The sequence below is a fragment of the Trichosurus vulpecula genome, chromosome 4 (assembly GCF_011100635.1).
Source record: "Trichosurus vulpecula isolate mTriVul1 chromosome 4, mTriVul1.pri, whole genome shotgun sequence".
Lineage (NCBI taxonomy): Eukaryota > Metazoa > Chordata > Mammalia > Diprotodontia > Phalangeridae > Trichosurus > Trichosurus vulpecula.
This window is the reverse complement of record NC_050576.1, coordinates 272532021-272548566: the sequence shown is the minus strand read 5'-3', so window position 1 is coordinate 272548566 and position 16546 is coordinate 272532021. Positions and strand designations below refer to the sequence as shown.

The 16546-nt window shown below is 41.4% G+C and overlaps 1 protein-coding gene across 1 annotated transcript in view; it reads left to right on the top strand.

Moving 5' to 3' along the window:
- RHBDD1 (rhomboid domain containing 1) overlaps positions 1-16546 on the top strand; it is a 174341-nt gene that overhangs the window by 94753 nt on the left and 63042 nt on the right. Inside the window, exon 6 of the mRNA XM_036756349.1 lies at positions 12559-12696. Within this exon, the coding sequence (XP_036612244.1) occupies positions 12559-12696 (138 nt within the window). The remainder of the gene's footprint in view (positions 1-12558; positions 12697-16546) is intronic.

The following is a 16546-nucleotide window of genomic DNA, read 5'->3' as shown; positions in this document are numbered from 1 at the left end:
AAAGCCCCGCTGATAAGGTTGTTTCAGTCATTATGAAAAGACTAGTGTCCAGCCACGTTCACACCGTATGACAGTAAAGACCATGCATTGGCTGGCTTCCTGCAGCTGTTGGTAGTGGCTTAGCTTTTTATATATATGTACACGAATGCTTGTTATTCATAAACCAAGAGCACAGGGCATTTTTTGGCAGTGGATGGGACAGAATATTTTATAAAACTGACAGTAACAAAAGCTTTTTTTTTTTTAACACTCTTCTGTCAGTGTTAAATCAGAAACAGTGAGTGTGTTCACAGCTTATTTCTGGTTGTGACAGTCAGGGTGACAGCAGGTTTGCTTCCCTGTGTTTTCATTACCTCTGGTAACTAGGCACCATTGACTTAACCTAGCAGAATTAAGAATAATTCTTTAAATAGTCAGTTCACAAGATACCCCATTTGGTAATTGGAAAAGGGAAAAATGAGACCAGTTCTCACCATTATAACTTTGAGGAAATAATAATTTAGCCTGCAGGCTCTGTTTGCAGGATAGCAAAAGATGCAGGAGAGAGAGAACCATGGGGAGGGATCATGAATGGAATGATAAATCTGGGATTCATCAATGTGAGGGTTATAATCAAGGCCATGGGAATGGATGAGATCACCCAGGGTGTAGATAGGGAGAATCATCCTTGAAAATGTGTAGCAGCCCTAACCTCCCTTGGCACAGTACGCTGATCCTTCACTAACATTATAGTCAGAACGGTCTTGATTTCAAAAAAACACTTTCAAAGCCAAACTTTTTCTGTGGCCTTGTCCCATATTCATTCAAGAAACATTTTATTAAGTACCCGGTATGTGTAAGGAACTGTGTGAGACACCGGGGGCCACAAAGACAAAAATTTTATAGACCCTACCTTTAATATACTCATCTTGTACTGGGGAGAATGTCACGTACAAAAATAAAACACAACACGGGGAATGAAGGGGACCAAGTGCTGTAGGAACATCAGGGGAATGAGAGAATACTTTCAGCCTGGAGAATCAGGGAAGGTGTCACCTGGAGGAGGCTCTTGAGCTAAGCCTTTGAAGGAAGAGAAGCATTCTGAACAATAAAAATTAGAAGAGCGTGTGCATTCCAGGCATGGGGAATGACTTCAGTGAATGCATGGAAGCCAGAGGTGACATGTTGCATTTGGGGGAGCACCTGATGGTCACATTTGGCTGTAATGTGATGTATGGGAAGGATAGTAATGTGAAATAAAGTACTGTAGGTGTCCTAGAGTCAGAGCTGTAAGGAACTTTAAGGAACATTTAGCCAGATATCGAAGTACTTAATGCAGTGCCTGGCGTGTAGCAAGCCCTTAATCAATATTGGTTAATTGATTGATTGGAAGACCTTTATTGAGTTTGTATTTTAATACTAGAAGCAATAGGGAGCAATGGAAGATTTTGTTTTTTGTTTTTAATCAGATAATTGACAGTCAGGTTTGGTGCCTTAGAGAAGCTTGGTAAAGAATGGATTGGAGGTGGGAGATATGGGATACTGATTTAGAAGCTAATGCAGTAGTTCAGTCAGGAGGTGATGAAGCTGCCGACAAGTCTGGTAATAGCATGGATGGAGAGAAGGGACATGATGTAGCTAGATGTGATGGGTATTGGCAGCCAGGGGCAGAAGGACATGAGAAGGTCAGATCACAGAATCCTATCTGGAAGGGCTCTTAAGTCTAACATCTACTCTTCCCCCCTCACTTAATTTTTTTAAATTAATTTATTTTTTATTATTTTTAATTAAATTTTTATGAATTTATTGTTTTTATTAATTTATTTTTAGTTTTCAGCATTTACTTCCAAAAGATCTCGAGTTTCAAATTTTCTCCCCATCTCTCCCCTCCCCCCACCCCAAGATGGTGTGCATTCTGATTATCCCTTCCCCCAATCTGCTCTCCTTTCATTTTATGGATGAAGAAACTGAGATACAGAGAAATTAAATGGCCTACGGTCACACAGAACTAGTAAGTGACTAAGGTCTTGCTTACTCCGAGTTCAGAACTGTGTCTACTTTTCCATGCTGCCTCTAAAATTCCAAGATGATGCGGTTTCAGATCTGGATGACTGGGGGGAAGGTGATGCCTTCAACAAAAATAGGGAAATTCGCAGGAGGGGCCAATTATGATGGGAAGATGATGAGATTCATCTTAGAAGGGATGAGTTTGAGGTGACACACTGCCCAGCAGGCAGTTGGAAATTCAGGACTGTATTTCTGGAGAAAAATTAGGGCTAACGTAGGGATACAGGCACATCTAGCCTCAGAGGGGCAGAGGAAGACATGGTAGCCATCTCCAAGTATTTGAAGGGAGAGACTTTGGGTGAAAGAGGGAAGGACTAGAATTGTTTTGTTTTTGGCCCTGGTGAGAAGAGCCAGTAGCAGTGGGTGACCAAGAGGCCACTGTCATCTGGACATCGGGAAAAGCTTCCTCACAATCAGAGTGATCCTCAAAGTGGAGGTGGCCTCCTTGGGAGATGATGGCTTCTCCCTCTTTGTCAATCTTCAGCCAGAAGCCAATGACCACTTGTCAGGTATGTTATGGTAGAAGGTGCCTTTCTCATATGGATTGGACCAGAGAAATGACTGCCAAGGTCCCTTCCAGATGTCAGATTCTGCAGTTCTGCATCTTAGGAATAATAGCCCTTCAAGAGCCAGGTGAAAAATGGGTTGAAGGAGGAAAGCAGGGAGGCCAGTTGGGAGGATATTGCAGATAGATTTATAAGTATGAATGGCATGGCAGGTAGAGAGTCAGACTCACAGCCAGAAAAGTATGGGGTCAATTGGCTGTGTGACCCTGGGCAGGTCACTGAACCTCTCAGTGCTCCAGGCAACTCTCTTAAGATGAGAAGTTTTGGGGAAGATGCCAACTCACCTTGGTACAAGTAGTGTCTTCACTTGAGATTTCTCTGTGTCAAGGAAATCATACATCCAGGGCGTATCCCTTAAGAGCAGAAGAGCACCTTGTCCCAGGATCATTTCTATCAGAAATCCGCCAAGGACCTGGTCTTCTTATGCCTCTTGCCTTCTACTGAGCTATCTTTTGTACATCTATATTGATTCCACTCAATAATTTGTTTATCTATGTCTTTCCCCTCTGATCACTTCTGAGTACACCTGCCACATTAATCTTTCTTAAACACATTTTCATTTGGACTTGGTGAGAGTCGGAGGTCCTGGGTTCTGGGTCCCAACTCTGCCATTTGTCTCTTTCACATATGGACAAGTTATTGACTCTGGCCCTCAGTTTCCACAGCTGTAAAATGAGAGGTGTTGGGCTGGGTCCGTAAAATTCTGTGATCCTCTCCTTAGAAACCTGCTCCTTGTTGCCTGCTCTATCAAATACAAATGTCCCTACTAGTTTTCCCAGGTTTTTTGCCCTTTGGACTTGTCCCATTTGTCCCAATTTTCTCTCTCCTCCCAAGCTTGAATCTTTTGCCTAGTTTAAGCTAGTCTCATTCTCATCTATTCTATCTGTTTGTCTTAGTTTCATTCATTCATTTAAAAAAATTTATTAGCTCCGAGTTCGTGCCAGGTTCTGTGCTGGGCCCTGGGGAGACAAGACAAAGAAAACAAAACAAAATGTAAATAACAATCCTTGCTCTCAAGGCACCCCCCCCCCCATTGTATTGGAGGGAAACAAATTAACCAAAGAAAGTGACTTGATTTATACAAAATAATTTCCACTGTGGGGACGGGGAGGGCACTAGCACCTGGATGAGGAGGGAGACCACTTGCAGGAGGTGTCCCTTATGTTTTGAAAGAAATGAGGAATTCTGTGAAGAAGAGGTAAGGATCAAGAGAGGGCATTCCTGGCATGGGGAACAGAGCAAAGGCATGGGGTTGAGAAATGAGTGGAATGTCAAATTCTTGGAAGAGCCAATAAGCCAATTTGGCTGGAATTTCAAGTGCAAAAGGTGATCTGTAACCACATCATAAGGGACTTTAAACCCTAAACAGAGGAGTTAGTATTTTATTTTAGATAGTAGGGAAGCCACTGGAGCTCATGGAGAAGGGGTGACATGGATAGACCTGCACTTAAGGAATATCAATATGGCAGCCATTTGGGAGATGTGGATCGGAGAGGGAAGAGACTAGAAGCAGAGACTGTGCCCTTGTCATTTCTCTTCATTATCCTTGAAGACTCCGGTCAAGTTACTTCTCTATCAAGGCTTCCTTGACCCCATTTATTTGTGACATCGCTGAACTCCTACAGGGCTTAAAACATGAAGCAGCAACCCCACACTTATTTATGTATTGTTTCCTGAATGTTTAAGGTATCTTTCTTTTTCTCTCATAAACTAGATTTTGAACTGCTTTGGGCATCTAGAGTTCATGGCGTCTTTGGCATCCTCTGTAGCACCTAGTATAATGAAGAGCACATAGTAGGCCTGCCCCAAACATTTGATTTAAGCCAGTTTTTCCCAGAGGTCTCCAGATGGGAGGTCTAGGCTAGACCAGGGGCAGTTTCTGCCAGAATCTGGGTACAGCTGCATTTCTGGTAAAATCCCTATTGATCTTTTCATAATAAACCTCTATGGGGGAGGTCAGATTGACCCAGATTTGTCATCATTGTAGCTCACTTTGGCTCCAAGATGTCTACAGCAGAGCTGGGTCTCAGTGACACGCTGAAAGTAGATGGCTGTCTGGATAAGTATCATAGGCCAAACTGGCAACATCAAATGTGTGGCACAAAGTGTCCTTAGAATTTACCATTCTTATAGAGCTTAGGAACTACTCTTACTCAGCTCTTAGCAAGAAGCTCATGGAACATGACATACCCAACTCAAGTCTTCTCACAGTAACTATGGGTTTGGATGGTTGGGACTTCTCTGGATCGAGGAGAGAGTGAGGCTGATGACTTTGCAGAGCTCTGCCTCACTTAAACTTGCAAGTCAAGACATCACCCTCCTGGTGTCATTGGTCCTGTTTGAGAATGAAGGACAAACAAAAATCTGTGAGTAGTAGTAGCTGCTCCACCAGGGACCCAATTGGCCACTTTCAGTTGGACGATGTTCCTTCCTTCCTTCCTTCCCTCCCTCCCTCCCTCCTTCCTTCCCTCCCTCTTTCCCTTTCCTTCTCCTTTTCCCTCTCCTCCTCCTCCTCCTCCTTCTCCTCCTTTTCCCCCTCCTCCTCCTCCTTCTTCTCCTTCTCCTCCTCCTCCTTCCTTTCCTTCTTCCTCTCCTTCCTCTTCCTTTCTCCTCTCCTTTTTCTCACTCTGTCCACATGGAGAATCATACCCTTACCTGTGGGGGCTTTGGCCAAAGGAATATAAACTTTTCTGATACCTCACAAGGTATCTTGGGATTTATGGGCTAGATTTTTTTCTCTTCCTATTTATTTATTATATCATTTAAAAAAAAACTGGGACAATTGAACTTTTTTGCCCCAGGTAGTTTCATTTATGATTTCTTAAAATACAGCCCTGGAAAACCAAGACTTGATAAAGCCCATTGGGATTCAAATGGACCTACTAGATCATGCCTCAAATCCAAATCACTTTGGCTCTCACATTATTGGCCCACAATAGGTCCCAGCCCAACCTTCAGTTGGTCATTGTTTGGGTTTTGATGGCTCTGAGTGTAAATAGCAATTATTTCTGTTCTGACTGGGAACCCTGAAGGTCTTCTCCTCCCAGTTTGATTTTTTTTTTTAAGTATGCACACTAGGCCATCTTTTGTTTTGAATCACTGAATGGGTGTTGCCTCAGACAATCAGAGACCTGTTAATGACCTTAGCTGAAAAAGGCCAAGGTCCCCCACTGAATCCAGGGCCATCTCCAGTCATGCTGATCTTTTTCTTGCCAGTGGACCCAGATGACCCTGGAAGAGAGAGTGAGGCTGATGACTTTGTACAGCTCTGTGTAACAACAATGTTGCTAGCAGCTACTGTGGCTGTGTGACCAATAAACACCAGCACACAGAAGAGCTTCCAGCACAGGTTCTTTTGATCTGCTTTTCTAAGGAAAGCAACTTAAAGGGGTTAACATCTCACTTTAATCAAACATACATATATCATTCACTTAGTTCAGAGGGGAAAGCCAGCACCCTGAACTTCAGAGCAAATAAAAATAGAAATTACAGAGACAATGTAAACAGAACAAACAACACAAACCAGTCTATTCATAGCAATACTGCCAGAGAAGCACCAACGTCTGGGTTTCTTCAAAGCCGGGGGTGGGGGTGGGGAGTGCTCTTAACAATGGCTGCCCAGAGTCTCATCTAGTCAAATCACAGGACACTCTTCCAGTGAGTGAGAACCCCAAACAAAATGCTAACCTCTGAGTTTTATGCCCTGCTTAGGGCCTGAAGGCTTCACACCTAATCAGCAAAAGGGTGTGGGCCTGGGGCTTAGCACCTAGCAAGACTTAATCAGAGGCACTTGATTACTTTAACATTCTAAAAGAGAAAACAGTAAAAAAAAAAAAGTCCCACCCTGCTTAATATTACACTCTGCTTCACTTAAATCCAGTTCACTTGCAAGTCAAGACATCTCCTTCCTGATGTCATTGGTCTTCTTCAAGAATGAAGGACAAACAACAAGATCTGGAAACCATAAGACCACTATGAGGGATCTAAGCATCACAGGAAGACCTGAATTCAAGTCTCAGATCCTTACTAAGTGGGTGACTCTCAGCAAGTTACTTAACTTCTGTTTTATTCAGTTCCTCATCTGTAAAATGAGCATAGTAATAGCACCCATATCCTAGGACTGGGGCAGCTAGGTGGCAAAGTAGGTAGAATGCTGGGCCTGGAGTCAGCAAAACTCATCTTCCTGAGTTCAGATCTGGCCTCAGACACTTACTAGCTGGGCAAGTTACTTAAGTTTGCCTCAGTTTCCTCATCTGTAAAATGAGCTGGAGAAGGAAATGGCAAACCACTGCCGTATCTCTGACAAGAAGCCCCAAATGCGGTCATGAAGAGTCAGACAGACTGATACAACTAAACGACAATAACCAACCTCCCAGGGTCATTAAGATAAAATAAGATATTTCTAAAATGCTTTGTAAGTCCTACAGCACTACACCAATGCCTCAAGGCCACATGTGGCCCTTTGACTGAATCTGAACGTCACAGAACAAATCCTTGAGGCCACAGGTTCCCTACCCCTGACTTAGACCTAATTCCATCTGGGAAAAATTCATTTTCTGCTGGGAATATTTGAACCTCAGGTTAGATGCATGGGGAATGGGTTCATCTGCATTACATTGTTTTTAAAGTCAGTACTTATGAATTCCTTGATGGGGAGAACTCTTCAGTATAGAGATTCCCCCTCCCAATGCAAATCCACAGCTCAGCTGTAATGTACTACCTTGGAGAGTTCCCTGGGAGAAACTTCCATATGGGCATACTATATTATGTGTCAGAGACAGGACTGGAACTCAGGTCTCTTCCTGATGCCAGAACTACTCTCTCCACCTACTGCACTGTGGTGCTTGTCATATAGTAGGCATTTAATAAATATCTGATCACAATCCATTAGATTGTGAGCTCCTTGAGGGTGAGGATTGTCTTTTGCCTCCTTCTCTATTACTAGTGCTTAGCGCAGTCCCTGGTACATAGTAGGTGCTTAATAAATGTTTGATCTCAATTGTACTCATGTTGAGTACAAGGATAGCTCTTGGTCCTGTAGAATCATTATACAGTACTTTTTATGCCTATGTGTGATAGGTCTTTTTCCCCTTTGTCTCCATTGTCCATTTTTAGACCACACGATTCTAGAGGGCATTGATTATGTTTGTTTGTTTTTAACCTTTCCTAACAATACACTTGTGCACCTAGAATGGGGGCAGCTGGGTGGCACAGGGTATAGAGCCTGGTATCAGGAAAACCTGAGTTCAAACTGGCCTCAGATACTTAGTAGCTTGTGACCCTGGACAAGGCACTTGACCCTGTTTGCCTCAGTTTCCACATCTGTAAAATGAGCTGGAGAAGGAAATGACAAACCACTCTAGTATCTTTGCCAAGAAACCCCAAATGGGGTCATGAAGAGTCAGACACAACTGAAATAACTGGATAACCAAAAAAACCCCTAGATCTGGGGTTATTTGGTTTGGCTTTTCGGTTGGAGGATCTGGATTTAAATCCCACCCCTAGAGCTTACTACTATGTGACCTTTGGCCTCAGCTTCCTCTCCTGTAAAATGGGCGATGGAGCTAGATGACCTCTGTGGCCCCTTCTGGTTATAGCTCGATGAACCTGTGATCCATGGTTTTTTCCTCTCAGTCTGGATTCTTAAAGAGAAGTCATGACTGCCAAAGGCTAATTTAACTGTCAATTCGTCCCTTTTATTTGTTTGCTCCTCCTATGACTCACCTGTCCGCTCTGTAAAAAGGGAACCCACTTCATAACTCCCTCCCATAGAAGATGCTCAGGATCCACAAACCAGACCGTTAGCAGGACAAAATAAAGGGCCCCATTTCCCTTCTTTGAAACATTTTTGCAGCCCCTTCACCCCATACAAAAAGCACCACATCTGCATTTTTTTCATATGGCTTGGGCACAGATACTGGGTGGCCATGGGAAAATCACTTAACCTCTCTGATCTTCATGGTCCTCATCCCTAATATGAGGAATTTGGACCAAATGATTGCCAGAGTCCCTTCCAGCTCTAGCGTTCAGTGATTCCAGGAAAGAATTTTAGCTTTGCAAAAAGCAACATCCTATAAAGCAACCAGCCGAGGAATATTTTAAGAGTGGATCTCTTGTGAGTACAGACTTATTGTTAATATGGCCATTCCCAGCTAAGAAAGGTTTCATAAGCCAATGAACCTCATGAATGTAAAAAAAAATCTGTGACCAATTTTTCTAATCTCGGTATTGTTTCTTGATCTCCTTTGCCATGAAAATCTGGTATGTCTATAAGGAACAGATGGAAAGCTAATGGAATAATGATAACCAGAATTTCTTTTAACATAGTGCCAAAGTATATAGCTATGAAAGAATGTTCAACTAGGTTTGGTTTTTAAATATAATTTAAATGTAATTCTCTTAAGTGTTTGTTAGAGTTTTCCAGGAATATAAATTATAGAGCTATAAAAAGAAAGCTAATTGGACCAGCAGAACTGTTAGAGAATGTTCCTGGTACCCGAAGGCCCATTCTCTTTGTTGCACATGTTATTGAGATTCTCAGGGTTATTGATGACTCAGATATAATACCTTTAATCACACAGGTCTTTGATTTACACACTGCAAGTTCCTCCCATCCCTCCCCCTCCCTCCTTTGTCTGACAAGTACCAAAATTAGGTTTTGTAGTATTCAGATGTTCAGGCTTGTAAACTATATTTCAGTAAGGCATTGGCCGGGATGTTTGAATGGGAAGTAACATGAGGAAAAAGGCATTTTCTAAATCAAGAAAATGTTCCCTCAAGTCACTGTAAATATATATATATGACAGATTATGAAGATACAAGACTGAGTAATCAGAGGCATTCAGGCATTTTAGATTTTAATTTAACTGAATGTTAAACAGCAAAAAATACCTCCCCCACCCCCCAAAAAGAGCCCCCTGCCGAAATGACACAAAAATTCCCAAAACACATCAGGAAAGAACTTTTGTGAGAGAATGACTTTTTGTAAGAGCGTGAAACTGGTCATAAGTGAGACTAGTAACTGCCCAATATGCTTTTTCTATTTATAATAACAATAATAATGTTGTTATTTAGTTATTTCAATTGCGTCTGACTCTTTATGACCCATTTGGAGTTTTCTTGGCAAAAATACTGGAGTGGTTTGCCATTTCCTTCTCTGGCTCATTTTACAAATGAGGAAACTGAGTGAGATAGGTTAAGTGACTGGCCCAGTGTCACATAGCTAGTTCTGAGACTGAATTTGAACACGGATCTTCCTGACTCCAGAACTGGAGCTCTATCCACTGCACCACCTAGCTGCACCTAAATGATAATAGTAGCTGATATTCATATAGAGCTTTAAGATTTACAAAGCGATCTGCATAAGTTGTCTCAATTTGGTCCCCACAATAGCTGTTTATACAGATTTGGAAACTGAGGTTCAGAGAGTTTCAATGACTTCCCCATGGCTACACAGGTAGGAAGTGCCCTCACTCTAAGTAAAAGGCCCTTTCTGCCACACCATAATGGTTGGGGGCCATTAGGGAAGCAGGCTTCATCTCCTCCAGCCCCAGGAATGATTAGCCTTCCTTCAGCAAATTCAGATTCCTGTTGGTAAGCATTTTGCTCATTTTTCTTTTAGGGCTAACTTACTTATTGCTCTTTTGTTCTGAGTTCAATGTTAATTGCGTTTCCAACACTTGCCCCCATGGAAGCGGCTCTAATTTTAGAGTGAAATGTGAAAAATTGATATTTGGTCTCTTGAGAAAATATTCATTATTTCATTCACCAACCATTTGTTAAATGTCCATTGTGTATAAGTCCCTGGGCTATTATGAATGCAAATAGGACTTGGGTTAAGAGCTTGCTAGTAAGTGCAATAAGACATTTACAGATAAATAGACATTTACAGGTAAAGGTAGATATCGACGTGCAGCAGGGCTTCACGGCGGGCCATTGATTATCCACCTGACTGTAGTACGTTTTTCCCATTGGTGTTTCCCATTACAGTAGGAGAAGCCCGTGCTTCCTATGCCTGAAGGTCGATTTGTGGAGGATTGCAGTTTTAAGAAATTATATCCAGATCCTTCTGCTTCCCCAGGCTATTGTGATGACTTAGAAAATGGTGTTTACTTCATCTTCTTGGGCAATAGTAGCTAAGACTTTGCATTTGGGGAAGACAAAGAAATTAAATTGTTTAGGATGGAGTAACTTAGCCTCCCAGCTTTGGATAAGGGGAGCCAGTTTGGCTAGATTAGGGTCACAGTGTCACAGAGGTAGCGCTAGAGAGAACCTCAGAGGCCAGCTATCCCAGCCCCCTTATTTCTCACGAAAGAAAACTGAGGCCCACGGAGATTAAATGATGTCACACAGGTAGCAAGTGTTATAGGTGGGCTTTGAACCTGAGTCTTCTGACTCCGAGAAGCTAGTGTTATTTCCAATTTAACAAAGCAAAATAAAATGACACTGTAGAATCTTCTTGAAAAAAGACAGGTTTATTACGAATTTTAATTAGGCTGCCTAAAAGGGGTCTTTTTTAAGGAAGGCAGCATGTGACAGTGGATGGAGTGGTGAACTTGGAGTGAGGCAGATCTGGAATTTACCACCTCAGTTCTGTGACAAGTCATTTGCCTTCTCTGTCTGTGTTCTCATCTGTAAAATGGAGACTTTTAAAATTTTTGATGGAGGTTTACAAAAGTACCTACTTCACGTGGTTGTGGTAAGGAGAAAATAATGTTTTAGGCAAAGTGCTTTGGAAACCATGAAGCCCAATGTAAATGTTAACTGCAGTTTATCATGATTCATTTGCATTAGGATGACTTAAGCAGGGCTCACCTACTAATGCTCTTGACATAGGTACATGTGTATAAATGGACACTTGTTTAATGCTAACTGTATTAAGCAATTCTTTAATAAAACAGAAAGCATGACAGTAATTGTCCTTTCATCCGCTCCATCCAGACTGTCTGCTTACTGTTGCCTATATATGATATCATGTCTCCCCAGTCTTTGCCCCTGTGCAGACTATCCCTCATGCCTAGAATGCTCTCTCTGCTCATCTGCATTTCTTGGAACCCATCATGTGGTAGAATAAAATAGGCATTCTTTTGAAAAAGTTTTTAAAAAAAGACATTTTAGAACTGGTCTTTGTCCAGCAGGTAAATTTGTTACTAGGACCAATGGGTTTCTTAAAGTGGAATTGAATAGCTGACTTGTCTCTTCCCTACTTTTTCCTCCTTTGAGAAAATAGAGAATCAATTATGCTTCTAAGGAAATTGACAGTTATAAACTTTATTCTGTTCCATGCTTCTCCACCATCTTGTCCGTCACAGAGAGCCTATGAGTCAGGTAACAGACTGTGACAGATTCTTCTTCTATAGAATCATGGGGTCAGTCACAAAGGCTCACTAAGTATCTTTTAGTTCATTCCTCTGGCTCCGTGCAGCCCTGCGTTAAAATCCTTCCAAACTTTTAGTTTTGTTTTCACCAAATCATCCCAGTGTTCTACACCAATGTCTTCCTCTCCCATCCTTCCAAATCCAATTTAAATCGATTTCTTCTTGTAATAGGAAGAAAAACATGGTAAATGCAGATATCCCTCATTCAGTTACATATTCCTAATTTTTAAAACTGTTAGGACATTTTAAAGCAGGAAATGGCCTTGCTGGCAAGGTGGAGTATTATGTCACACATGAGATCAGCAATGATTTCTGGTATTTTGTTCTTTCCATGCTTAAAACTATAGTGAAACTGAGTTCAGACTCCCCTCTCACTCTTAAAAACTTCATAATTGTGGGCAATGTAGTCTTCTTTGAGCTTCAGTTTCCCATTCTATAAAATGAGTATAATCATAAGCATAGTTCTTAGTTCACAGGGTCATTGTGATCATCAGATAAAGTAATGCACGTAAAGCTTTGTGTGCTTGGCATTAGTACATTTTTTGGTTTGTTTATTTGAACTCCTAAAGGCTACAACGGATATCAGGAGGACTCGTTCGACAGGCAGCCTTACCAAGAAGTCCCAAGGAACTATGACGTCTATACAGCAGGGCTCACCGAAGAGGAGCAGCTGGAAAGAGCTCTCAGAAACAGCCTCCGTGACCGAGGTAAGAGTCTCGTGGCCTTGCTTGTTTTCAAATATGGATCACATGGTGAGATAATGTCTGCACAAGGACTGTTTTGCAGAGCAGCAAACTTAAAATAGTTTGTAAAAAGCATATGTAGGTGAAGAGATGTGTGCAGAATGTGATTACAAGGAATGTGGTGTGATGCCATATTGCCACCAGCCTGATCTGATAAAGTGCTAGACTATGTATGGACGCATTGTTAACATTGTTCCTTTTATAGGCCCTCTCGGCTCAATTCCTCTGACAACAATAAAGTCAGGAAACTTCAAAAAAAAAAAAGCCTCTGCTAAAGGGCATGCAGTGGGTTCAGAGTGAAGCACACTGCTGTAAAATAGGTTGTGTATCATTCTACTGCCTTTCTTTTTGACTAGCCTTATTAGGATTTTGTTGTTGATTTCTTCCTTATTGCTTTTAACATCACAGGACTGCCTGGCATAGCCCTTGAGAACCCAAAGTGTAGCATCAGAACAGGATGTTAGTGAAGCCTGCTTTTTGGTAGGGGTGGTCCATCCACTGAACTGATGTGGCCACCTAAGGAACTCTCTGATGACCTTGGTATTTAAAAAAATGTGTAGAAAATATGGAGAGAGAGGCACAAAACCACAAGTGACAACAACTCCTGGAAAGCAGGGACTGTTTGCTTTTTTCCTGGCACGTCCTAGGAACGTAGTAATTGCTTAGTTAGTTAATTGACTCTAATCTCAGACAGACTTACTTAGCTGTTTAAAGATGGCATCACTCCCATGAAGTTACCTTTTTTCCTGGCTAAATATTTTCATTTTCTTAACAGCTTTTCATAGGCTTTCCTTTTTCCCAAGTGCTCTTCCTGCCCTGGTTGTCTTTCTCTAGCTTATCCTTAGCCATCAGTTTAGTTTCACAAAAAACATGCCATTATGAACAAATTTTATTTATTTTATTTATCCTTTATCCTTATTTATTTATTTTATTTATCCTTTTTTGACATCTACCTTGGTAGATGAGGTTATACTGATAGATGGGAAATGTGAGTCAATAAGCATTTATTGCATGCCTCCTACATACCAGGCATTGTGCTCAGTTCTGGGGATACAAGTAGGGGGATATCTATCTGGGGATAGATAGATGGATAGATAGATGAATGGATAGACAGACAGATAGGTAGATAGATAGGTAGATAGATATAATTATGTAAAAGGTAGATAGATGAATAGGTAAATAAATACAGATAATTATATAAAAGATAGATGTGGATAATTATATAAGCAAAGCAGTTGACAGGGTTTGTTAGGGTATCTCTGAGGACAAGATAAAGAAATATGAGCCAAGCGATTCCAGTTGGGTGTGTTTGTAGCAACACAACCTTCTCCCATACCTCCCTGTTACTGTCAAGGGCACCATCCTTTTTCCTGTAGCCCAAGTTTGTAACTTCAGCATCATCCTCAAGGCCGCACTCTTGTTCATTGCACCAGTCCAGACCATCTCCACATCTCTTCATTTCTACCTTCACGACACAACGTCTCTAACCTACTTCTCCTCCTCTGCACTCACCCAGGCCTAATTCAGGCCGTCATCAATCTCTTCTTGCCCGCACTATGACAGTAGCTTTCTGATTCGGCTCCCTGACTCGTTTCTCCTCACTCTAATTCATCATCCACACAGCTGCCAAAGGGATTCTTCTAAAGTATGGGTCCTACTCCGTCCTTCCACCCCCACCTCCAGTAAATTCTCATGGCTCCAAATTGCATCCAGAATCACATAGCCATTCTGCCTTGCTCTACACAGTCTTTGCTATGCCCACGCTTGCCGTTCCTCACATACCCTACTCCATCTCCCACCTCTCTGCTTTTGCTCTCTCTGTCTTCTCCACCTGGAATGTTCTTCCTCCATACCTCAAAATCAGAAAATCCTACCTACCTTTAAGAATCGGTTCAAGCATCATCTCCTCCAGGGGACCTGTCCTGGTCCCTCTCAGATGCTAATGCCATGGAAGATTATTTTCTACTTTCTGGATACACGCACATACACACACACACAAATACACACACACACACAGACATATATACACACACACAAATATATACATACACACAGACATATGTACACACACACACAAATATACACACACACAAAAATATATACATACACACAGACACAAATATATCCATACACACAGACATACAGACACACACACACATTTATTCATTTATTTATGAAAGCATAAGCTGCTCAAAGGCAGTGACTTATTTTTTTCCTTATATCAACAGAACGCAGTCTAATGCCCAACCCACGGTAAACACTTAATGAGTGCATGTTGATTCATTGTTGACTGATTATACATTCCTTGGTGAGAGAGCTCTATCTATGGTGGCATCTCACAGGATTCTCTTCTGAGGCCTCTGATAGTTGCCATATTTTTTTCCATAATGTAAGGAAGGTGCATTATTAAATTTGAAGATGAGATAAAGTCAAGGACTCTTATTTATCGGATCAAAGTTCTTTGTAACAGTTTTAATCTTCAGCAAAAACCAATGAGGTGAACTTTTATTAGGGATAAATGTAAAGTCCTAAAATTTCTTTTTAAGAGCGTGCTGTAAAAAAAATAAAATAAAAATAAAAATCAGCTGTAAAAAGCACGTTTTGGAGAAGACCCAATTTAACAGTAGCTCCTTAGATAAGACGACATGGCATAGTGGGAAATACACTGGACATGGAGTCATGAGAGATCCAGTTTTATTCTTGCCTCTAAAATTTACTTCCTGTGTGGCACTGGACAAGATCCTTGACCTTTCTGAGTCTCAGTTATCCAGTCTGTAAAATGGAGATTATAAAGCTTGCAATACTTACCTCACAGGACTGTTGGGAAGATCAAGCAGTATGCCATTCATGTATGTGAAGTATTTTATAAACCTCAAATGTAAATGTCATTCAGCAAATTTTAGTTGACCACAACCTCAGTATTAATCAACAGTGTGACATGGCTGCCAGTCATAGGCTTCATCTTCATTAATAGAGTCATAATGTCCCCAACAAGGGAGGCAGTAGACTGTCATCAGATCACACCTGATTGTAGTATTTCTTTTCAGGATGCCGTATTTTAAGGAGAATAGTGAAAGTGTAGATACAGTGTGTCTAGAACCTGGATTCAAACCCAGCTCCTCTGAATCCACATCCATTATTCTCAGCTTTGAAGAAGAAGGAGGCATGAATAATGCTTAAGCTGGAAAGTAGCTGGACTTGGATCTGAGTCCTGCTTCTGACATATTAGCGATGTGCCCTTAGGCAAATCCCTTTAGGTAACTCTCCAAAGACTACAAGTCACAGGCAAGGTGTTCTGCAAAGGAAGGCATTTTCACGCATGGAGTACTCTGGATTTCATAGTGAGTGAGGAAGTCACAGGTCCAGTTCCCATTTCTCTCTCCTGCAAAGAAACACTGCCCCTCCCTCCCCCCAAAAAAATCTTTTAGGTGTTTCATTGTTGATTGTTGTTATTTCTAAAATTTTCTGTTTTCACAAATGATAATCTTGGAATTGATTTTTATAGTCTTGTATATTGTTTTTATTAAATGATGAACAGATTTATTTTCAAATCATTATGTGAATAAAGGTGCAAATGAGATTTTAATTTGTTCCGGTGGAAACGAATGACGCTTAGCAGATTAAGGAGCCAAACATTGCTGAGTAGACACATTTGTAGCGTCTGACGAGTGCCCTTTAACACTTGTTGCAGTTGGAGTGAATCCGGATTGTTGGGACGTGAATTTTGACAAAACGTTTATTCCCCTTGTTGGGTGGCACAGTGGATAGAGTGCCAGACCTGGAGTCAGGAAGAGCTGGGTTCCAATGTGGCCTC